This window comes from Ipomoea triloba, chromosome 13, assembly GCF_003576645.1.
Source record: "Ipomoea triloba cultivar NCNSP0323 chromosome 13, ASM357664v1".
Lineage (NCBI taxonomy): Eukaryota > Viridiplantae > Streptophyta > Magnoliopsida > Solanales > Convolvulaceae > Ipomoea > Ipomoea triloba.
The window spans coordinates 27184493-27209291 of NC_044928.1; the positions used below are offsets into that span (position 1 = coordinate 27184493).

At 35.6% G+C, this 24799-nt stretch overlaps 4 protein-coding genes across 5 annotated transcripts in view; 2 read left to right on the forward strand and 2 right to left on the reverse strand.

Annotated features, from left to right (window-relative positions):
• Positions 1-2202, forward strand: part of LOC116002994 (coiled-coil domain-containing protein SCD2) — an 8456-nt gene extending 6254 nt beyond the window's left edge. Inside the window, exons 16-17 of the mRNA XM_031243178.1 lie at positions 1456-1582; positions 1924-2202. Of these exons, the coding sequence (XP_031099038.1) occupies positions 1456-1582; positions 1924-2027 (231 nt within the window). The 3' untranslated portion in view covers positions 2028-2202. The remainder of the gene's footprint in view (positions 1-1455; positions 1583-1923) is intronic.
• A 3402-nt stretch (positions 2203-5604) lies between these two features.
• LOC116002788 (transcription factor ICE1-like) lies at positions 5605-8748 on the forward strand. Its single transcript, XM_031242956.1, has 4 exons — positions 5605-6781; positions 7404-7631; positions 7942-8112; positions 8367-8748. Exons 1-4 carry the CDS (start codon positions 5651-5653, stop codon positions 8448-8450), a joined length of 1614 nt encoding a protein of 537 aa, XP_031098816.1. The 5' UTR covers positions 5605-5650; the 3' UTR covers positions 8451-8748.
• Positions 8749-13020: 4272 nt separating this feature from the next.
• Positions 13021-16253, reverse strand: LOC116001557 (inactive leucine-rich repeat receptor-like protein kinase CORYNE). Its single transcript, XM_031241439.1, has 2 exons — positions 14512-16253; positions 13021-13784 (listed from the first exon to the last, which is right to left on the reverse strand). Exons 1-2 carry the CDS (start codon positions 15399-15401, stop codon positions 13472-13474), a joined length of 1203 nt encoding a protein of 400 aa, XP_031097299.1. The 5' UTR covers positions 15402-16253; the 3' UTR covers positions 13021-13471.
• A 4429-nt stretch (positions 16254-20682) lies between these two features.
• LOC116001836 (glycerophosphodiester phosphodiesterase GDPD3-like) lies at positions 20683-23440 on the reverse strand. 2 transcript variants are annotated; one of them, XM_031241786.1, is made up of 8 exons: positions 23147-23440; positions 22859-23043; positions 22678-22737; positions 22199-22279; positions 21910-22110; positions 21715-21810; positions 21445-21641; positions 20683-21190 (listed from the first exon to the last, which is right to left on the reverse strand). In XM_031241786.1, the coding sequence occupies exons 1-8, from the start codon at positions 23244-23246 to the stop codon at positions 20953-20955; spliced, it is 1158 nt and encodes a 385-aa protein (XP_031097646.1). In that variant the 5' UTR covers positions 23247-23440; the 3' UTR covers positions 20683-20952. The 2 variants fall into 2 exon arrangements, with proteins under 2 accessions (XP_031097646.1, XP_031097647.1); XM_031241787.1 differs by having other exon boundaries at positions 23158-23438.
• Positions 23441-24799: the final 1359 nt, after the last annotated feature.

The window sequence follows — 24799 nt, forward strand, 5'->3', positions numbered from 1 at the left end:
TTCTCAGGATTTCCGTCTACTTTCTTAAAGTTGATGATATTCTGACTATTCGCGTCTTTTATACTTATTAACTTTATGCTCTTGTCTTCATCATTTATCCATAATTCTGTAGTGAATAAATTATTAAATTCTGCTTGCTCTATGATACCCAATATTGGCTCATTTACTAAAGCCCCAAACTCTTCTAATAAGCCAATCAAAACATAGTGAAAAAATTAGCAAAAGTGCTATAGAAAATATGCTCAACAAATTGAGCTTTTTGCTTATAACTCTGCTCATGACCTAATTGTCAACTGGTCCTTGGCCGGTACACCAAACACTACCTCCAATGGCTAAATGTCCAGATGTATATTTACTACTAGTGCTGTATTATTTTCTTAGTCTTCCTAGCCAAGCATTGGCATTTTCTATAACTATTTTATGATGACACTTTTTAGGTTGAAGACGCAATTGTCCTTGCACTCACTCAACAACGGCGCCCAAACTCTGCTCGAACATCAATCTCAGGTTGGGCATTAATATGATGACAAGTTTGGCTGGATTATCCCGTATTGGTTTATGATTCTCCAAAGTACCCTTCTACACACACACACACACACACACACTAATTGGCCTTCTCTTCTGGAGTCCTGCTGCATTTCCTTTTAGCAGCAGAATGGTTACTTTCTTCAAACTTTGTGCATCTCTTGGTTATTAAATCTAAGATTTAAGATACTTGGGTTACTTTCATATTTTGTGTATCTTAACCTGTGTTGCATCTGCTTCTGCTGTGACAGATCTCAAGTCACCTGGTGATCCAAAGTATATGGAAGCAATTGGTGAGTTTGATATGATATTTTAAACGCATATTTTTCTTGTTCTTGGCATCATCATGACACGGCTTAATGCATAGAGAACGTTTCATAATTTCAGTTTCATTGTCTCTCTTCAATTTGACTAAATTTCTTTGTCTGCAATTTAGAAAATTTCTTGTTCTTTTTCACTGTATGTCTATGTAAATTCTTCTGGAGTCTTCTCACCTGAAAATTTTGGGTACTTAGTTTTGATTTTTTTTTAAAAATTAAAAAAAAAAAAATCCTTGCCATTGTGAATTTTACTCTAGCATGTGCATGTTTCTTTCTGCAGAACTGAGCCCTGAGGAGTCTGAAGATGTGCTTTTCAAGGAGGTTGGCCTCTTTACCTGGTTATATATATATATATATATATATATATATATATATATATATATATATATATATATATATATATATATATATATATATATATTTGCTTTCCTTTGTGTGCCAGCCTCTGTATTTCCCTAACCAACGTTGTAATCAGTATACATGCTTCTCCTAATTTTACTATCTAGTGTTGGTGGTTAGCAGCCGCAACATTATCCAATTTTGTCTACCTAAAGAAAACTGCTTTCTTTCTTGTTTGTGTTTAATTTGTCTTCATTTTGAATCTACTTAGGCATGGCTTACCTACTTTTGGAGAAGAGCCAAGGCCCTAGGTATAGAGGAGGAAATAGCCAACAAACGGCTTCAATTTTGGATCAGCCGCAGTGCACAATCACCAACCTCACATGATGCTGTTGATGGTACCTCGTTGTCTCAAAATATCTAATTTTCAGCTTTCAGATATGCTATTGATTGGATTTTTAGCTTATTACTTAGCACAGTGCCTCATTCTTCCTTTCGTCGTAGCTATAAGCTGCTAACTGCCAAACATGGCTCTGTAATTGTGACCTTTGTTAGATTATTGAGTGAGAACTGGCTAAATATCTTGGTCTCTCACTACAAGAAAACACTGAAACATTAATTTACTTATAAAATTCTGTTGGTAAATATAATTTTTCTTGTCGGGTCAGCAGGGCGTTTTATGTGTTTTTGGTCAATTAAGAAGTATATTTGTAATAACTATTGATGGGTTCCATTTCAGTTGAACAAGGCCTAACGGAGCTGAGGAAATTGGGCATTGAGCATCGACTATGGGAGGCATCTCGCAAAGAAACCGACCAGGATTCTTCTCTTATTGGAAAGTAACTCCATCAACCACACCATCAAAGATTTCATCGACTGCAAGTTAGTGTATGTATTTGTTTGCCTTTCCACTTGATGCGCGATTTTACCTTAATAATGTAAGCTAAATATATGTTGACATATTATCCTTCACAGTGCAATATCAGCATATATTACATTATTATTACTACATGGTCTACGTTGCTTGGTGTCTATTGTAATCAACAGTATCAATCATAATAATAAATCACTAATATTTTTGAATAAATAAGAACTAAATAATTTAAACTTGATTATGGACTAAATACAAATCAGCAATAGGTCCGGGCAATGACATACATGATTGAGTTTGGTGATGAAACAGGATTGTTGCGAGATGACACAATAATACATACAAATATGGGACAAAATTGTGGAGGGTGCAGCAATACAAGTTGGGGTTTCCATAATGATGACCATTTGCAGGGTTGGATTTTAAGGCGTGCAAGATGTATAATAGCACATGGTCTCAAAATTTTAGGGGCCTCTAGTCCCGCTCTGGTCTAATAGTTAGTATATGCATTTGTGATTATATTGGTCTAAAATTAAGTTTTTTACATTTTTCTCTTTGCAATTTTTTCTTCAATTTACAGTTTATTTATACTTTGATAGGGTCTCACTTATTTACCATCACAGGGCCACGCAAATAAAAAAACCGGGCTGATCATTTGTGGTATATATCTTCAAGTTGCAGTTGCAGCGATATATGTATATGTATGTTTGTTTTGAGTTGAGGTAGGGGCGGGGCGGAGGTGATTGTGATTGGGTATGTGTTGCGGTGAGACAGTTCACGGGCAACCCGAGATGTGTTTAAACCTCTCCACTTGTTTTTATCTTTTAGGAAATCAATAAATCCCAGGAGGCAGGCAGGCAGGCAGCTTAGTAGTTAGTAGCTAAGGAAGTCTAGTCCAACCTCGTTCTCAAATTGCTCACTATCCTTGTTAGCTTCATAACCAGGGTAATGACCAAAAGATTCCACTGCATCTTTTTTCCTTCTTTACACGTTTCTTCTTTCTTTCTTTTCTTTTACCAACTTCCTTCATACCCAGGGCATTGTCTCTGCTCCGTCCCTACAACCTTCTACTTACGTGTGTGCCTTCCATTTAGTTTTTGGATATAGTAAGTATGGTGTTTTTTTTTTGGTTGCTTTCTTCTTTCTATTGTCAAATCTTTGAATTCAATAACCATATTATATTATGGAATAAGGGTCAAATTGATCATCTAACTGCATAGCAAATTACAATTAGACTACCGAACTCAAAAAAACTACAACCTCGAATCAGGCAAAATAATGCAATTCAACTTAAACTGACCTGTTGACCTGATAACATGTTGATATGACGGTTATAGAATTTAAAAATATTTTTATTTTAATAAATTTAAATAAAAATTATTTTAAAAAGGGTTAACTATATTTGAGCACCCTAAAATAGCACGAGGTCTCTTGAAATTACGTGACACATATTTTCTCAATCCTAATAATTATTTTCCAAACCATCAATAAAAGGGCTAAAATTGCAACAAATATATAGTTAAAAGGGTTAAAACTACTAAAGCCTACCCACTTTTCCCTTTCATTTTTAGGGTCCTCATGGTCTATCCATGCTTATTGATGAATATCTTCACTACAATTAAAAATAACCCACTAAAATTGTTCCTAGTTAATTTGGAGCTATAATCCAAAGTTATAACCTTAGACTTATGCTAAAAGTTAATTGTTACGGCTTTGTTCACCTAAACCCTTCCGGAAACTTCCAAGGGCCGCTTAGTATAACAACAAAAAGATGATGCTATAGTACTAGGTACGATCAATTGGTGTATAAGAAAAAAAATGTTTTTGAAGTGAAAAATGAGTAGCACACCACTGTTAAGTTTGAACGCAAAATTTAAGGATCTATTACCGTTTTTGTCTTAAAAATTGATGAAGGAAATAAATCTTAGCATTGATTTAAATACTTCTAAATACTTGTATATCAGTACCCATAATAAAATTAAACAAAAACAAAATTTTAGATTAATTTAATTGTGTGCTGAGCAATTGTGGTCAAGCGCAACGTGGGTAAAATGACAGGCAATAAAATGCAGTGGTACGTTCAACACATTGAAAAGGAAGAAGCCATCCCCGTGACTTGAACTGACCATTCAAGTCTACCCTATACTAAACTAAACTGCTTACCCTATTCAAATACGGAGTAATATATTTGTGATTTGTGAAGTGCCTTTTCGCAACTTGTTAGAGCATTCTTATCGGTTGGAGTTTTTTCACGATTTTTTAAGAGTTTTTTTGTAAGTGTGATTAGGAAAGAAAAAATGATAAGGGAGAAAAAAATTAAAACAAATTTAATTAAAAAAAATAGAAAAGTATGGTTATCAGCCGAGCCAGCGAGCACGTGGACTGCACGCGCCCGCTGGGCGAAATTGGTACCTTTGCAGAAGAACCCCAAATTTATCTCTCATAGTTTCTCTCTCCAACATGACATTGCATTTTTCATTCGACAATATTTTCTCTAAATGTGAATGGTTTATAAACAAAACAATTAAGCTATCGGGAGCAATGTGAAATCCCATTTTTCATAGACAATAGGATTAATGTGAACGCAATAATTATTATTATTCACACTTATCAGACAGTGTGTGGTTCAAATGAATATATACACAATATATCATAGTATTTAATTAGACAAACAGTCATTACAAGTATTACATCTCTATTTATAACATAAAATAACGGATTATGTTAATCCAAAGAAAACGTTATCAAGTAGAATGTATGAAAGGGTAAAATTGTACTTTGAACGCGACAAGAGGTTCCCCAGGCGCCATTATACGGTGGACTATACATGATCACAAAATGCTGTCATTTCATTAAGAAAGAAACGGTGCCATTATACGGTGGACCATGCATGATCACAAAATGATGCCGTTTCATTAAGAAGGAAACGGTGCCATTATACGGTGGACCATGCATGATCACAAAATGATGTCGTTTCATTAAAAAAGAAACGACGCCATTATACGGTGGACCATGCATGATCATAAAATGCTACCGTTTCATTAAGAAAGAAACGGTTGTCATAAGTTTTAACAGAGCTCCGTAAAGCATACTACAGTTCATCTTAAAAGATGCTACCTCACATTTATTTTTATATTATCAAATGAAACTGTAGTTATATCGAAACGAAACTGTAGTTGTGTTAAAAGGAAACTGCAGTGTATATAAAATGAAACTGAATAACAGTTTCACATATTTGAATGTATATTGTCAAATCGAAATGATATTGTAGTTGTGTTGAAAGGAAACTGAATAACAGTTTCACATATTTGAGTACATAATGTTAAATGGAATTGTAGTTGTATTGAAAGAGAATTACACTTGTGTTAAGGGAACTGTAGTCTATATAAAATGAAAGTTAACGACGTAAAACGGTACTGTTTCAGCCGTTTATTTTCATTAATTAAAATAACGTCATTTTGACGCATGAATCAGAATACATTGTAGATTAAGGTCCACGTTAAAACTTGCGGGTTCCCTAGTACGACACGCACTTTTGCCAGCCAAGACCCGCCAAGAAGAACAGCAGGCCTGATGGCTGATACTCTGATACTATATGAACACACCAAGCCTAGCAGATGAACATTTCTCTCCTCCCTCTTCTCTTCCCCCACCGCTCATCCATTTCAACCCGAAAACAACTACTCTGCTTCAATCTTCATTGATTTTTCATCTCTGTTCGAGCAAGAAGCCCAGAAGGGCCAGAATGGAGCCTATACAGCAACAAGCGAGCTTGGATGAAGACGATGGCGGCGAAGGAGGAGCCAAAGGGTTCGCATGGAACAGAAACGACGCCGTTGGAGGGAGTATCAAGCGAGAAATGAAGGCGCCGTATAGCTGTGAAAGCGACAGTGCTTCCTGGTACGTGAACAGCCATAATGGAGTTCAGCTCCACCACAGCTTTCATGGCTCATCTTCACAGGAGAATTGTGATTTCTCTTCGATTCCGACGCATGGCTTAATTCAGCAGCCGCCTCTGATTCATCCTATGGAGTCGGGTTATAGCGGCGGTCTTGAAACGACGGCGTTTCATCCGAAACCGCCTTACTTATCTTCTCTGCTCAGCGCGGTTTGCAACAACTACCCGTTTGACGATAATCTGGATTTGCTCAGCGATTCCGGGTTCTCGGATGCCCCGGTTTGGAATTCAAATGATTCCATGGGGTTTCACGGGTCGGGTTTCCGGGTCGATCCCGATTTGGGGTTTGTTTCGCCGCCGGAGGCGCGTTTGCTTCCTCTCGACAATGGCGCCGGTTTTAGCGCGCCGGGTTTGGACGGATATGGGGCGATGGTTTTGAAGCCGCTTGATTCTCCATCCCCAGGGATGGGGAGCTCTAATCTGAATCTCTTCCAGAAGAGACTGGCGATGCGTCAGAAATCCGGAGAATTTCGCGGTGGTGCGGGAGAAGAGAATTCTCAAATTACCATTGGAGGCGGTGGCGATGACATCACCGGAATGAGTGGGTGGCACTCGGATTCCGACGAGCCGTCGGAGAGTTATAAGTTGTCGGAGAACTTGAATGATGGATTGGAGATTTCGAACGCCAATAGTTCGGTGATTGACGGGGACCCCAAAGGGAAGAAGGGGAGACTTCCGGCTAAAAATCTTATGGCGGAGAGAAGGAGAAGAAAGAAGCTTAACGATAGGCTTTACATGCTTAGGTCTGTCGTCCCTAAAATCAGCAAGGTCAGATGGAATTAATTTCCCTTGTTAAGTCTCTCCATTTCTGGGATATTCATATCTCTGCATGTTATTAAGTTCCTTCAATCATGGAAAATCTTGCCATGATTTTATTCTTAAACCCCTTGTAACTCTAGCCAACAAAAAGATAACAATGACAGCTAGTTTATGTATAGTTGATCTGCTCAAATTAAGAAGGCCACAATAGTCCACTATAAGATAAACACGTGGATTGGTTTAATCCAAGAAGGTCAATAGGTTGCTTCTTCTGGGAGTCAAACTTGTAACTTGTGGTTACTAAGTTAACTGTTTCGTGACCTTAGCCGGTAAACCAGTCTTGGTTGTGCATAGCTTACTGGCTCAAATCAAGAAGGCTGATAGGTCGTTCTCACTAGGAGTTGAATTTATAATCTTGTGATTATAAAGTTCAGTCTGACTAGCTTGGTTGGATTGTGCTGGCCAGGTTGCTAACTTGCAAATATATTAGCTTGAGACATTGTGCTTTAACTATTATGTTTCCCTTGAGGGTATAAAAAATTTGTTGATTGCTTTTTATGGATATTGTTTGACCTGTTAAAGGACCATTCTTGAGTAAATTAACATTGCTATTGACCTATTGTGATTCTAGATGGACAGGGCCTCCATTCTTGCTGATGCTATTGATTACTTGAAGGAGCTTCTACAGAGGATCAAGGACCTAAACGATGAACTACAGATGTTGGCATCTAATGGCTCTTCTGTACCGCCTGTTGCTGGACTTCTCCCGTCCTGTTCTGCTATGCCTACCCTGCCCTTTCCCGTGAAGGAGGAATCTTGGAAAACCTCGTTACCAAGCCCAAATAATCAGCCACCTATGGTAAATTTTCCCGCTGTCCGTCCTAGCCATCATGTCGATTGAGAATGTTTGTGATAGTTACTAATGTTTTCCATGTCTTAATATTTTCATCTAACCTAATTAAAATACACCAAGAGTCTACCGTTTTGTGTTTTCTGAATTTAGATTAGAGCTAGCTCCCGCATTTGCAGTGGAATTTGATTTTGTTAATTTTGCATTGAAATAGTCTAAATCGTGCTAGTTGCAGTTGCAGATCAGCTGTCTTGTGCTGTGCAATGAGCGTTAAGATTTTCTTCATTTCTCATATCCTATGCGGTTTGTTAAATTGCAGGTCCATGTTGAGCTCAGAGAAGAGAATGCTTTCAATATCCACATGTTCTGCAGCCGTAGACCTGGGCTCTTACTCTCCACAATAAAGGCGTTGGATAATCTTGGAATGGATATTCACCAGGCAGTCATCAGCTGTTTCAACGGTTTTGCATTAGATATTTTTAGAGCCGAGGTAAGTTTCCTGTCCCACGCCATTGATACATATCAATCAAAGCACAAACCTTTCAAAATATCGAAATTGCACCAATAATTTGCATGAAGGGTCAGTGAAGGAGGCTCTCACCGTTATTCCTATTCTCACCACTATATAACTTGTGATCTCTGGAACACGTCGAGAACTACCTCAAGTTGATTGAAGTGCACGAACATAAAACTTGTGAATCTATAACTCGTATGACTGATATGCGTATATTTTTTGTTCAACAGAAATGTAACCAAGCCATGGATGTTCACCCCGACGAAATCAAAGCTGCTCTGTTGGACACTGCCGCCTTCCATGGGTTGGTATAGGCTTGGTTGTCTCAAGGAACAGTTTAGAATTATGGTTTTGAGATTTGAATGCTAACCTCAAGGTTCTTTGTGAGTTGTAACCATTAGCTTTCTTAGTATCAAAAGCAATTTGTTAATTTGGAAGCCTAGTACTAATAGGCATGGAATTGGCAGCTTCAGTATGAGTATTGCCAATAGAGAATCTATATGTTGCATAAATTTAGCAATTGGCTTTTCTACTATTGTTTTGTGATAAACTTGATGCTTTAAGTAATGTCTAAAGTCTAAACCCTCAATTGGGAATGATGTAATCCAGCTATATGGTCCTTGTTTTTGGTTTACTAAACACTTAATGATTATAGAGAAATGTGGATCAATGACTAATAGCATCCACAATGGATGGATTTTTTGCATAACCATATAATTATCACTATTTAGCTCATCTTATCATATAAAGGATTACCCCATTCCAAGTGTAGCATACTTGCATTTACTTCAACTCAAAACTCTGGATTTTTTATGGTAAATCGTAAGATATGTCTCAACAGTTTACAAGTTTTTATATCTCCTCTGGTAAGAATCAAACCCTGCATCTTACGGCTTCTAAGTTCCAACAGAGAAAAGTTAGGTTAACCAATTGAGTTATGCATCTTACGGCTTCTAAGTTTCAACAGAGAAAAGTTAGGTTAACCAGTTGAGTTATGCATCTTACGGCTTCTAAGTTCCAACAGAGAAAAGTTAAGTTAACCAGTTGAGTTATACATCTTACGGTTTTTAAGTTCCAACAGAGAAAGGTTAACCAGTTGAGTTATGCTCCTGCTAGCTCATTTTATCTTGTCATGGTTTCATGGTTCTCAACTAGAATTACAAAACTCCAACTAGATTGTGTGCTCGATTATGAAATGGCACACTTGTTGATCTAGTAACTGAAATCATATAGACATACTTTCTCCTGAACAGTGGATTTGGCCCATGTTGAATACCCTTTTCCCTCAGTCAAGATTTAGATCCCTGAAAAGTTATCTACTAGCAGCAGCTTTTTTACATTTGTACAATCTGGCAATTGGTACTGTACATTCTCTTGTGGAGCTCATGAATTAGGGTCTGACCACCATTCCTCCCTCACACAGGCAAACCAATTCCCTGCTTTTTTTGAACCACAAGTCTCCTAACTTCTTAAATTTACTCAACCATAACTTCATCTCTATAGTACACTAGCAATGCACACATTCCAAGGGAAGATCTTGGCCTACAACACATACCCAACAACACATGGTTTGTGTGAAGTTTGGTTTTTTCTTAAATACGACTTCGAGTTTAAAACTTATGAATAGATAGAAACAGGTATTAAGAGAGCTCTTCATGTGAAAATACACATTGTTTGATATCGAATTACTTGATACTTAATATGATTACAGAATAGTAGATTTTTTCTTTTCTTTTTTACTAGAGTACAGAAAAGATTTTTTTTAAAAAATAGTGGTCTCTACTATGAATATGATAAATGCCACTCTTGCAAATTAGTGAGGTAAAAATATTACCTTTGAAACTTCAAAATTTTTGTCACTCAACCTATAACAAATAGGCCTAACATATAATTTAATCATTCAAGTTTCTTACTCCAACATGTAATTTATCTCCCACTCTCATAAAGTCTTTTAATTGAATGATGAAATTACATGTTAACCATATTTATTAAACGATTTAATACTCAATTTAATCTTTGACTATAGTGTTTTTTTTATCGATTTAATCCTAAATGTCTTTTTGTGCTTAATTAGGTCATCAACTTTGATGGTTTTACCCAATTGAGTCATCAGCTGTTAGAATCAAGGGACAAATCGAGAAAAAATCATTATTGTCGATGACTAAATTAGGTAAAACTACTATAGTCGAAGACTAACTTGAGTAAAATTACTCAAGTTGATGACTAAATTGGGTATTAATAGTTGTGAAATTACCAAACTATCATAACATAGAACTCAATTGGGTAAAACCATCAAAGTTTTTTTTTTGAAGACCTAATTAAACACAATAAAACGTTTAGGACAACAGTACTAAATTGAGAAAAATCACTGTAATCGATGACTAAATTGGATATTAACTATTTATTAAACCAACTAATTGTAGCAAGTAAATAAAAGTAAATGATGCAATGATGCAAAATTAAAAGAGTATGACTAAATGTGACAATACCACGATAATTAATGACTAAAATTGAAATTACGCGAATGCCACTATACTTTTCTTTCTCTCTTTTTCTTATTTTCTAGCTGTAGATCAACTCATATGGATGGATAAAATTAATCTACACTTTTTTATATTAGAGATGATCTTTTCTATACATACTATCTTAAACTAAGAGTCTAAAAGCGCAAGAAAGTAACATTTTTTATTCACAAAGTATTGTCACTTAAGTCAATAACTCAATATATTTTGGCCATTACCAAATATGGAGTATAACCCAAACAAATGTTTTGGTCCTGAAAGGCTAAAACTAACTGTTATGGCCCAAAATATGGTGTTGATAGGCCAAACGTACAAGGACAAAGGGCATATGTCATCTACACAATTAATACTATAGGAAAAATAGTCATCTTGGTCCCTTAATTGTTGTCAAACTATTAATATAGTTTCTAGTTTTCAATTTCAACTAATTTGATCATCGAATTGTTTAAATTTTCGTCAATTAAACCCTTACAAATGATTAAAATAGTGATTTCCTATTTTCAAAATTTCGTCAATTTGATAATTTTGTTATCCAAATAGCAACAGTGTCAGCACATCACATGCATGATTGTCACGGTTAGCTGATTGGTACTCAACACTTGTGATAAAAGACAAAGTTGACAGGATGAGCATTTTCCCAAATAGGACTTAACCACTTAAATCACACATCAAAAAGCATTCAAGTTTTGTGATCATCTTTCATCTAACCATTCTTTTTAGGCAGTTTTATCACACCCATAGTGCATTACATACCAAGTGCAACTCTTTTTGGCTGAGTGCCCACCACCCGTTTAGTAAACGATTTGTTGTTCTACTTAAAATCTTACCCACAAAAGGTAAAATCTCTCGTCTCAAAGGCCTTCAAACACGAATCTGAAAAGATGGTAGATGAGTTAATCATGGTGACTCACTAACCTTTTAGGTTTGTTGTTGCCAATCTCGATTATATGTCTTTACCCACAATCTATCACTTAATCAATACAAAGTGAGCTGTTCGTGTGGACCTCACCCTTAAAGTCTTGTAGAGAAATTAATTGTGGGATGTATTTTAAGTAGTTAGGGGTTAAAAAAATGGTTACATTTTCTCAAAAAAAAAAAAAAAAAAAAGAAAAAAAAAAGGTTACATTGATTATCACAAGAGATCCAATTACAAATCATGTTATTGACAAGAATCAAACTCACACTCTATGATTGCCAACATTGTTGAATAGTACTATCTAAGAATATGCACGGGATAAATCTTCCTCTTATATAATAACTCACATATCACACAATAGAGACAAATCATACTACAAAAAATTTAAACAATGTGCTCAACCGAAAAAATATTAACAAGAAAATCACAAAAATTAAAACTCTAAGAAAAAGTAAACTCTTTTTTGCTAAAATCACAAGCCTCGTGTTCTACAACAATTTATCCTAAAGATCTCACCACTAGGTTACATATTTAGCTTACAACTCATTAGAGCTTATATAATATTATTAAAAGGAGAAAAAGCTGTTTAAAGTCAAATAAAAGTTCTTTTTCAAACAACTTCACAATTATGCTTTCCAATAAAGCTTTCTTTCTTCAATACGTTGAACAAAAGAACTAAAGCATTTCTCAAACATGATTAACAGTGTACATACCACCACCACTATAGGGTGTTTTTTTNCCACCACCACTATAGGGTTTTTTTTTTTTTTTTTTGAAAACACCACTATAGGGTGTTGAGTATTTACTTTGCTAGTCTTATTCCTTGGCATAAAAGGCAAAATTTTTTCGTTCCCATAAATCTCACTCTGACCTAAAAAGATAGTAAATGAGTAAATCACAATGATTCAACGACTCATTAAATAAGAGGATAAGTGTTCAGTGGTCACAAGGAGCACACCATTGTTACTATAGCTCGACCATATGTCCTTATCCACAATCTATCACCTAAAAATAGAGTCGGTAAAACGGGCTAAGCTCGCCAGCCCCCCCTCTACCTAGGTAAGGGTAGGTTTCAAAAACCTAGGCCTGCTAAATAGCGGGCTTTTTTTGGCCGGCCCCTCTTAGCCCCGCAGCCCGCTGGGCTTTGGGCCGCCCTAATCCACCAGCTCTACCTAGAAATTAACTGAGTTGCCCGTGTAGAATCAAACGCCAGAAACTATACCAAAAGCTATAACACGTAGCGTAGGTGCAATTTTATTTCCTTACACCGCCACATTTTCGAGTGACCGAGACTTGACCTTTTAGACCTCTGCCCAACAATTCTCCTTGTCACCTGGTGCTAAACTTTGTCCCTTCACATGCCTCAACCCAACACTTATATCTCTATCAAGAGAGTAATAGTGAACATCCCGCAGCCAGATGAAGACAAACAAGAAACACAAGGTGTTGATGTTAATCCAAAACAACTAAATGATTTCAGAAGAAAAGTTGTCTGAAAAAACAGACAACCAAACCAGCCCTACCACCATTATAAGGTTAAGAAACCATTAATGCAGATGTCTCCTTACATAATAATTTCCCCCTTTTTTGCCTGTTAAGGAATTAGGAAATGTGTTTGTAATATCCTCACCTTTCTTCACAAACAACACTTCATTTACATGCCACTCAATCATCAGAGTTCAGAATTTTTCAAGTTACAGTGAAGAACTAATTGTGTCAGCACCAGCAGTGCCTTAACCAACCATTTTCATTAAAAACATTCAAACCTTAAAGAGCATAATGGTTGTTTCCATGGCATAACTAACCCAAGCAACTAACTTTGCATAGAAAGAAAGCCCCGAAAACAACCTAAAGCTCTCTCAGCAACGTACTTGGCACCAGAGGGAGGGATCGATCTTCAGAAACTATTTAGTTGCGTCAGCATTGACACGAGCTCGTCGCTGGAGGGGCGATCGGTTGGCATGTCGGACAAGCATACAACGGCTATTTTTACTGCCATTAGCATCTCGTCTTCCTCCATTTCCTCCCCGAGAATACTCTTGTCCAATGCCTCCCGAGCCTCGCCTGCTTCCTGCAGGCGGTGCAGCCACCGCCCCAGACTTCCTCCGCTCGATGCATCGTTGAAAAACGGATCCATTGGGTTTCGACCAGTTAATAGAACAGCCAATATGACTCCAAAGCTGAAGATATCGCTCTTGTCAGTATACCTACTGTAAAATCATCACAAATCATCAGTGCTTGTCCAGTTTCAGAAACAATCTAAATAAATTTGCATAGTAAAAAAACGAAGAAATCACAACCAGCAAGAAATAGGTACACACGAAACTAATCCAATCAATTCCTTTGCCACGGATGCTTTTTTTTTTGAATACTACTGACTCTATTACAATACAGTATCTGTTCATTTTGCCACGGATGCTTTATTTATAGCAAACACAAGTAATCTAAGATCCAGAAGACGTTCTCAATTCTCTCATACTCGCAAGTCACAACTCACAACTCAAACAAAAATCGATTCCATTGCAGTTTGTCTCGGACAACTTACCCCTCTCGCCCTCCCTTGATCAATCCCTCTCACTCGTAAACAGACAATACCAGAAAATGGAGAAATGGAATACTGGGAATTTGTTGGTTCAAATATAAACCATGAATTTGACAGATATAATTTGTCATAACGAATTTTGTCCAAGTAACTGAAAATTTAGTAGCAACCAAACAAAACTCAGTGCCATGCCATACCATACCATGAAAGGTTGTAAGTAGGATTAATTATCATTGATCAACAAGAATCACTATGAAAGAACCATCATTGTCAAAGCATTTAACAGGTCGAGATAGCAAAGTTGAAAATGAATAACGGGCACAATTAACAAATACTCCAAAGTATGTCATCAATTCGAAACGAAGCCTATGTGAGAGCACAGTTTTGGTCGTTACCTGCAGCTCTGGTAAGACTCGGGAGGGCTGTAGCTTGATGCTGCTCGATCAAAGTTAGGAATGATTTTAGCCAATCCACAATCAGCCAACCGTGGCTCGGACTCTGCATCCAACATTATATTGGAAGGCTTCAAATTGCAGTGCAAAAATCTAGGGTTACAGGTGAAATGAAGATACTGAAGCCCCTTAACAATCCCAACTGCAATTCGAAGCCGGGCTTCCCACTTAAGCTCCAACTGATTTTCCCTAACCCTACTCAGTGCATCTTCGAGACTCCCGGTGGGCATGTAATCATAAACCAAATAATACCTATTCGATTCTCGAACATAAGCCCTTAAACTCATTAAATTCCTGTGCCTTAGGCTAGCAAGCACCTCAAGTTCCTGTTGCACCCTCCTCTTAACAGATTTGCTCTGAGTCTCGGGGGAGCCGGATTCGAAGGTTTCGAGCCACTTGACTGCAACAGTTAGCCCATTATCAAGAACAGTCTTGTAGTATTTTCCATTAGGGCTTGAGCCAAGCAACTCGGGTTGATTCGCAAGAGCAGCTTGCAGAGTCTTGGGAGGGATTTTGGGGGAAAACACAACAGGACCCTTTAGAATTGGGGCTTTGTTGATATACCTAACAAAGCACCTAACTAGCCAAGCAAACAGAAGAGCAGAAATCAAGCCTGTTAAGGTTCCAAGCAGAATACTCAGCAGAATCCTCTGAAACTTTTTCCTAATTTGAGGTGGAATAGGGGGCACAGGAGGCTCACTTGAGTTATCCTTGACTACCCATGATTGGCATTGCACACAACTCATATCCAAGCACAAAATGCACAACAAAAACACTACCTTAACACTTATGCTGCAAGAATTGCAGCTAAGGTTTCTCATCTTCTTCCCCATACAAACCTTAAAGCTCCCACAGCTAAGGTAGTCTCAGAAGAAAGCCTTAAAACTTAAAAGTCACAAAAGACTCACCATAACAGCTTGATGTACACGCGTTTAAGCTAAACCCCTGGCATAAACTGAAACCACCTGTTCTTAGGGTTTTGAAAAGCAACCAAAACAAAGATACAAACTTAGCAAGGCTCCAAATTTCTTCAAGAAAATGCCCATAGAGCTTCACACTCTGTACAAAAGGGGAAGATAAAGAGTGGAGGGTGTGGGGTTATCACATTCTCTGAAGGAATCTTGAAGCTGCAAAACACAAAAAGTCTCCAACTTTACAGAAAAAAAAAATGCCCAAAGAAACCAAACCAGCTAAGCTCCAATGTAAGGGATAAAATATATGTAGTAGCAGACAGAATCCCTGTCACAAAATCTTCACAATGAAGAAAGAAGGAATTAATCCCCTAAAAGAATACAATATCCCCAGGAGAATCAAAGCCACTAGTCAAATACCCACATACACTCAAGTCTCAAAGATGGAGGGTAGAGAACACAAGTATAATGAGCTTAGAAAAAGCCCTTTTTTGTCAATGGAATCAAAAATTTGCTTGAAGAAGGCTCATGAGAGAATGGGGGACCAACCACAAACATATTCCTTAAACCATTCATACATAAAACTCCCTCAAAGAAGGAAAAAAGAAAATATTTTTTTTAGAAAAATAAAAATAAAAATCAGCAGGGGTGAAAAGAAAACTAATGAGGATTTTGTCTACATTAAAATAAGAAATTATGTTAAGTATTAGGTATAACTGTTGGTTTCTTTTCCTCAAATGTGACGTTGTTTAGTCAGTAGTTGAGTAGAAGAAGAAGAAGAAGAAAGAATGGGGAGGCGGCATGCGAGCTTTATGCCTTTTATCTATTCCCAGAATCCCCACTCTTTTCTGCTTTGTTTCCTTTCATTCGTACACCTAATAATTACTTTCCCTATCTTATTTTTCCAGAATTTTTTTAATGCCCATCACTAAAAATACAATTTTTACTGGTTGCAAAAAAAAAAATACAATTTTTACTTTTCACTATTTATAAAAATGTTATTTTTTTATAATAAAATCAAAATTTTTATCATTGGAAATAACTTTTTAAATAAAAATTTTAAATATATTTATATGCATGTAATTGTATCAATCATAACTCATAAGCTAATTAATGTGTTGTGAAAATGTCTAAATATCTCAACTTTATTAAATTAATGTTATTGCTTAAACTTTTAGTTCTTCAAAAATATGATGTATTTGATTATGTAATGATTTGCAAAATTCTTTAATATGACTATATGAGATACTTAACATTTCATGAGCAAATAAAATAACGATTCTTGTGTAATTTGTACATAGTTGTCGTATTGTCAATACTCGATAGCCTCGTCAAGATAGCTAGAGAGAGTGGTGTTGGTTGGAAGGAAATGAACAATATATCACGAGAATTGAATCGAGCTTACCTAGAGGATAAGAGAGGTATTCATAGTGTTAGAAAGATTATAAGCAGTGGTAGATAATCCTCTGTATCCCACCCCGTATTCAACAATAAAATTATAAAAATATAAGACCATATTATACTCATATTGTAATGTGAAAGTTATACTTTTAGTTAAATAATTTGTAATTGGTTACAATATGCAAATAAACATAGTCCCCAATTATGTCCAAATTGGGCAACTTTGGCCCCTCATCAACCTACTTCAAAATTCAAATATGGAGGGTATTTTGGTCATTTGGTATCAAGGTTTCTATATGAGTAGGAGAAAAGCCAGAGTTTTCAAATGCAGTCAGTCTTTGGCTATGACACCAAAAATGCTAAGCTACAAAATAAAAGAAGTTAATATTGTACTTAGTTTAAAATCTCTATTAAAGAAGCAAGAAGTTGGGAGCAATTATTGTCAGCCACGGCATTACAAAAATAGCTTTTAAAACACTGCTGCTCAGTTGATAAAAAAAAATAAAATAAAAATAAAAAAACACTGCTGCTCAGTCCTATTATAAAATTCCAATTTATTGTTGTACTCGCGAAAAATATAATATATAAACATAAATGTATAGCTTAATTATGAATTTAGACTTTTAGTTGAAATGAAACACATTCTTTAATTGGGTATCAGAGTCTCATACACAATGTCATGGGTATGAATGAATCTATACGTCACCGCCCGCACACATAAACAGGTGCGTTGAGCATATAATATATAATATATAAATAGAAATGTACAATCCAACTATTGTAAGCAAAATGGGCGTGTTGAGCATATAATATATAAACATTAACCTGTCAAACTCGTGATCCAACTCTCCAAGGTAACTTAGGTTGTGTTGAGATTTTCTCAACCCACCTTACCTTGTTGACACAAATTATATTTTGAACTAGGGTCCATAATATAATGATTGATCTCTTCGAATGGTGAGTTACTAGTCAAGTTTTAATAACTCTAATTACAATTACATTTAGTGACTAATCAAAAATTAATTTAAAGGTGCATATCACATATTCTTGAAACTACCATGAATGTTTTTTCTTAACTTAACTAGTCATTAGTGGAGGCAAATGTTGACTCGTTGTGTTTTAGTAGGTTGAGAAAGTAACTATAAACAGATACTACATTGTAACAGAGTCAGTACTACTTAAAAAAAAAAAAAACTTAACTAGTCATACAATTTTTTTTTATCGAAAAACTAGTGATACAAAATTAAGGAATTATTTTTTTATAAAAAATATTATATTTTAAATGAGGGTTCATAATATAAGATTGACCTCTTCGAATGGTGAGTTTCTAGTCAAGTTTTAATAACTCTAACTACAATTACATTTAGTGACTAATCAAAAAATAATTTAAAAGTGTATACCACATATTCTTGAAAATACGATGAATATTTTTTCTTAACTTAACTAGTCATACGATATTTTTTATCGAAAATCTAGTCATACAAAGTAAGGAATTATTTTTTTTTATAAAAATATTTCTGATAAAATTAAAAATCAAAACTTATTTAGCACAATAGTTAAAACACGATCCAAAAGCCCTTGCAAAGTAGACCTGGGTCCACAACATAACAATTGCCAATCAAATAGGGGGTGTTTGGTTATTGGCTTATAAACCAAATTTTAGCTTATTTGACCAACTTTAGCTTTTTGACCAACCAATAAGCTATTTTGAAGTGTTTGGTAAATGGCTTATTGGTCTTGGCTTATTGGGTCAATAAGCTGAAAATTGAAAAGCTAATGAATGTAGCTTTTTGTATCAGCTGGTTGGGAACAATGGGTATATTGACTATTTTATCATTTAAGATCAATGGGATTTACTTTTAAATGGGTGGTGTGTTTGTTATTTTATAATAATAATAATAATACCCTTAAATGTCATTTTACATTCAATCAGCTACTAGTAAACAGCTAATTTACCAAACAGTTTTTTATAACCAGCTAATACAACCAGCTGGTCAAATAAGTTAACGCAATCAGTCATCAGCTACTAGCTAAACCAACCAGTTATCAGCTATAAGCTATCAGCCGTTTGCCAAACACCCCGTTTGTAGGATTAGATTATTGATGAATTAAAATTGAAATTCTTTAATACATTTTCTCTCTCTAAATCTCTGTCTCTACAGAAAATACTGTACTATAAGAGGGAAAGTAGACGGGACCCACGGCCACGTCGACGGATTGCCATAGGTTAGCTGGTCTCACTGTCTTGGGGCCGAAAGCGAAGCCCTCGAAACCTGTGTACAAAGGGAGGACGACAGGATGATCTGGAGCGTTGGGAATGCCAAGATGATTATCAGCCGTTGGATGCGTTAACATTAGAATTTTGTGTTTTTTTTTTCCTCTCCGTATATTTTTTCAGAAATGGGTGAAAAAAAATCGTGAGAGGGGATTAGAGAAAGTTCTGTTTTTTTTTTTTTTTTTTTTTTTAATTATTAATTTTAATTTTTAGTTTTATTTTTGTTAGCTGAATAATTACCTTTTTTACTGTCCTAGGTCCTTCTTGTCCAATGTCCCTCCGATCGGCCAACGCTACAGACGCACGCGAGAACTGGGGGCCCTTTTTCTTTTACTTTTTAGAATTTAGATTTAAAAACTTGAAAAATTACTCAACGATATAACTATTGACTAAAGGAAAAAAAAGAATATGTTAAATGCATGTTAATGTATGCACCTTAATACAAAATACAATAATTATTATTTACTAAACTCCTTGAGTTTAGGAGAGTTTTAAGTATAGGACTCTGTACTTGGTTGTAATTGTGTTGATTTTTGCTCGTCAAAACCAATATTATTTAATTGTTAATTGTTTTAGAAAAATATAATACAATAAATTAGTACTATATTACAAATTTACTCATCATTATTACTCCTTCCGTCCAATTTTGTGTCTAGTTTAATTAACGAGACTTAACTAAAATATTTTTTATTTAATTTTTCATAATATTAAATTTAATATTATAGTATTAGTTCAACAACATCAATAGTGATTATAGTATTACTTCAACAACGGGCATATTTGGTTAATAGCGAATTCGCCAATTTTTGGCGGATCCGCTAACTTTGGCGTATTGACCAAGGTCAAAATGCCAAAGTGAGTGTTTGATTAGCAGCAGTTTGCTCCAAACCGCTGAAAACTCAAACGCTGCTAATATAGCAGCGTTTGAGTTTGGCATTTTGGGAAAAATGTTATTTTTTCCAAAACACCCTTACTTTATTTTAAAAAAAAAAAAAAAAAAACTTAAACTAAGAAGCCGAAAGGCTTCTAGCCTTAAATGCTTCACCACTTCTGAAGCCTTTCATAATCATATATGGGAAGCCGTAATTAAGTTTGGAAGAGGAGCATTGCTCCTCTTTTATAGAGGAGCTCAAGTGCTCCTCTTCCAAAACTTTTCGATGTGGGATCATATCCCACATCATTTACGTCCTCTTTTTTTTTTTAATTTTTTAATATTTTTTTTGTTTTGTATTATTATTATTATTATTAGTAATAGTAGTGGTGGTGTTGTTGTTATTCTTGTAATTATTGTTGTAATTGTTATTGTAAATTTTATTTTATTATTACATAATAATAATAATAATAATAATAATAATAATATGAATGTCCTTTTAGGTCATTTTACATATTAACCGCTAATCTAAACAGCTAATTTTACCAAACATCTTTTTACAAACCGCTAATACAATCTGCTTGTCAAACCCGCTATACATTCCGCTGTTTGATAACCGCTCACACAATCCGCTAACGCTAAATGCTAACCGCTGATAACCAAACAAGCCCAACATCTATTCCGAATTCTTACAAGTGCAATAATTGCATTGTATACATTACTAGACATCAACCTATGAGTTTAGCTATGGCCTATATACACATAGCATTTGAATACACTTACACACAACTTGTAACCCTACTTTGACCTATTTTCCACACCATCCCATCCAGTATGTTATACACACAGTATGTTAATGTAATGTTACAAAATTAAGGTTTTTTTTTTTTTTTTTTTTGGTTTTCTGAATGAAACAACTCTCAACACTATTGAGAGGAACTGCAACACTGTTGCATTAGTTCAGGGACAAGCCTGAATAAACTGGAGATTTCTTCCTCAGTGCAGTGAGCCATTTTCTTCAATTTCTCTCTGCACAAATGCCTTTTCTCACCACTATCTGATTCTTTGAATTCTGAAACAGCTCCAATAATCTCTTCAACAACATCCACAATCACTCCCTCAACCCCCATCTTGTATTGCATGTGCACCACCCCATCCACATTGCTGCAATAATGGTTTTTCATAAGATTGGTTTTATTAGGTGACGAATGAAACCCGCAACCACTACCTGAGAATGTGCACTGGGTAAACCCTACTTTATGACCCTGGCTGGCCAAGGAGATAAACCAGCCTAGTCTAGGTTATCCATAATTAACCAGTTCAAATCGAATAGGTCAATAGGCAGCTCCAGCTAGGAGTTACTAAATTAACTGTCTGACCAGTTAGGGTTGCCCCGAGATCTGCAGTTTGCAACTTACTTGAGCTGGCCATATGTTATCAGGGAAAGATTGGAGTCTTTGATTCTTGCAATGGCTTTTGGATCTCTCAAGATGGCTTTCACCTCACAGACAATTCCTTGCAGGCCACCTCCCAAGCATAGCTTCATCGCCTCGTCTAACAAGTTTCTTCTGATGTCCGAGTGGATTTCATTCCCTCCATTGCTTAGGAAGAAAACCTGGAGATACCCGGCATGTCAGAATACACTCAAAGGAGAAAACAAATATTTGCCCCAAGGCTAAACCGCTTACAGGGTACACATTCTGCAGCTTTCGAATTAAAAGGGCTGCATCGGGTTGAAAAGACGAGAACATTATCAATCTCTCTTCACCATGCTCAAACACCACCTGCAAACCAGATAAAACAAACGTGTTCTGTCTCAACTAAAAGCTTAAATTGTTTGTTTATATATACTATATATGTTCAACACTTAAGAGCCACCATACCTGCAAGGTTACTCGAATGACCCTATCGAGTTCTTCCTCTGTATAAGCCCTGTTGTTATCAAACTTCAATTCAATGTTAAAGCCCAGAGAAGGACTGATTTGCTGAAACACATCTTTCAATGTACATAGATGATCATCATCTTCAACCTCCCACTCAACGATTCTCCCATCTTTTGTTCTTCTGTATAGAGGCTTTCTCACCTGTTTCCAACCAAAAAATAATTGCAGAATAAACTCCATAACCATAGCCTTGCAGTCAGATTTGGAAAGAATTAGTGATTTTCATTACATTTTGTTCATTCCTCTGAGGTCCATAGGAAAGAAACTCATCTAAAGTGAGATCTGTAACTCTCTTCTCAACAATTTCGCCCTGAAAACAAAACAACAACAATCCATATAAGGCAATTCAGAGCTCGCACACGAGCAACTCAGTTAGTTCCTGGACAGGAGATTTTGAACACTATCAGAATCCATGAACCAGAATTTATCTTGCATTGTGACCTGGTCGAAGCATAATATATTAATTCATTAACTGTATATACATAATTTAAATGTTATTTCGAAAACATGCCAATTGCATGCAAGTTATTTAACATGGTGGGTTCCTCATAAACATGGTGCCCAATCTTTCTACCTAATAAACCGTTGAATCACAATAAATAATTTATCTACCTGGGGAATGGAATTGCCCCTTTTGTGGGCAAGTTGAGAGCTGATAAAGATGAGATTTTTTGATAGCATTATGATAGAAGTAATTAATGAACTGACCTTTTCTTCAGTAAAGAGGAATACATCATGGAAAATAACCGGACAGCCATCCTTTGTTACCTGCAAACACATTTTGGTTTACTCTTTCACCTAATGACCTTAACCACTTCAAGAAAGAGATATAATCCGATTAACTATAAAGTTACACGTTCTACTCTCAAGAAAAACGATCCATTAACACCTGAACGTCAAATTCAACGAAATCAAGATCAAATTTTCCGGCGTTGATGAAGGACCGGAGTGTGTTCTCTCTGATAGCTCTCATTCTCCGATCAGAAAACCCCGGCATATTCATCCCGCTCCCTCGGTGTCCCATCACCACAAACTTCTTTTTCCGGTCGCCTCTTTTTCCGTCATTTTCTCCACCTGACACAAATCCAAAACCGACCCCCATTAATTCACACCCAAATAATCACACCCAAATAATCATTTAGAAATTCCAAGAAAAAAATAATAAAAAAGGTGAGACATTGGGCGAACCAGGAAGAGGTGGAGAAGGACAATGTAGCGTTTTCTGGGAGTTGATCAAGAACGGCGACTTCTGAAACACGAACAGCCTTGACGGCCATTATGGTTGTTGTTGTTGCAAGAAAATGGAGAGAAAAATGAAGACGTTTGATTCTGGTAATGGATAGATGGGTTTTTAAAGGGTGGAGAATTAGGATAATCTTGGATCCACCGATAGTTTAGGAGGTATGTATGAATGTATGTGTTACGTGTGTATACAAAAAACAAAATAACAATGCAATGATAAACCATCACGTGTGCAGTGTACAGCAAATATGGTTTCTTCTTCTGGATTTTTCTTTCAACTTCTCACGAAGACCCAACACCAAACATTACACACTGTAACCTTGAATGCTGGGCTCCACTTATTACCGTACTCTCAGATCATAATTTTTATTTTGAGTTAATTCCAGCAATGGTCCTCCGACTATGTTGATTTTTCAAAATTAGTCCCCGACTTTTAATTTAGACAATTTAGGTCCTTTGATTTTCAAATTCTTTCCAATGTTGGTCCTTTCGTCAAATTTTGGTTAAATTGAGGTCAAATGAAGGGATTAAATTGTCCGTTCACATGTTTAGTGTATTATTACTCGTATTTCTCCTATCATATACGCTGTATATATGAATATAATCTCAGTCGAAGTCTCAATCGAAGCCAAATAATCACATTCAATGTCTCTTCGACTGATATTATATTCATATATATAGCGTATAGGACAGAAGAAATACGAGTATACAAGTGAACGGACAATTTTACCCCTTCATTTGACCTCAATTTAACCAAAATTTGACGAAATGACCAACATTGGAAAGAATTTGAAAGTCAAGGGACCTAAATTGTCCAAATTAAAAGTCGGGGACTAATTTTAGAAAATCAACATAGTCGGAGGACCATTGCTGGAATTAACTCTTTTTATTTTTAATCACAATAACAATTCCATTTTGTAAATAGAATTACTTTTAACCGTGAAAATATTGTTGATGTGATACGGTAATAATAAATTTGTACTTTAAATTTATAAATTTATTTTCAGTGAGTTGATTAGTTAGGCTTTGAGAGTGTTAAATTAAATATTTTTTGTTTTGGAAAAAAAAAACCCAATAGTTAATCAATCATAATTTATCAAGTTAATCCTCTGTGTCTAACAATCCAATTGATAGATTATTATTGTTTATAAAAAAAAATTATTTTGTTGTTGATGTCCTAACTCCTAACTAATTTTGACTTGTTAATAAATTAAATATTTCTAGCTACTATTGATCTTGTAATAACTTAGAAAAAAAAAACTTTATTTAAGTATTGTTTTGATTAGCATGTCTTGAAACTTTAACCAGCAAAAGATCACAATAAGATAAATTAACTTAGATTGCTTATACTTGACTGGTTCAAACCAACTCTAGTTGAAAAATGATCACAAGAAAATAAATCAGCTAACAAAGGACAACCAATCTAAATTGTATAAATCTCAAACTAAGAAGACCAATTGACAGTTTCTACCGGAATCAAATTTCGAACATTGTGGTTTAATTGTCCAATCAACTTGGTTGGAGTTAATTTGATAAATGATTGTTGTTTATAGAAGTTACATTTTATTGTTGATGCCCAAATTAATGA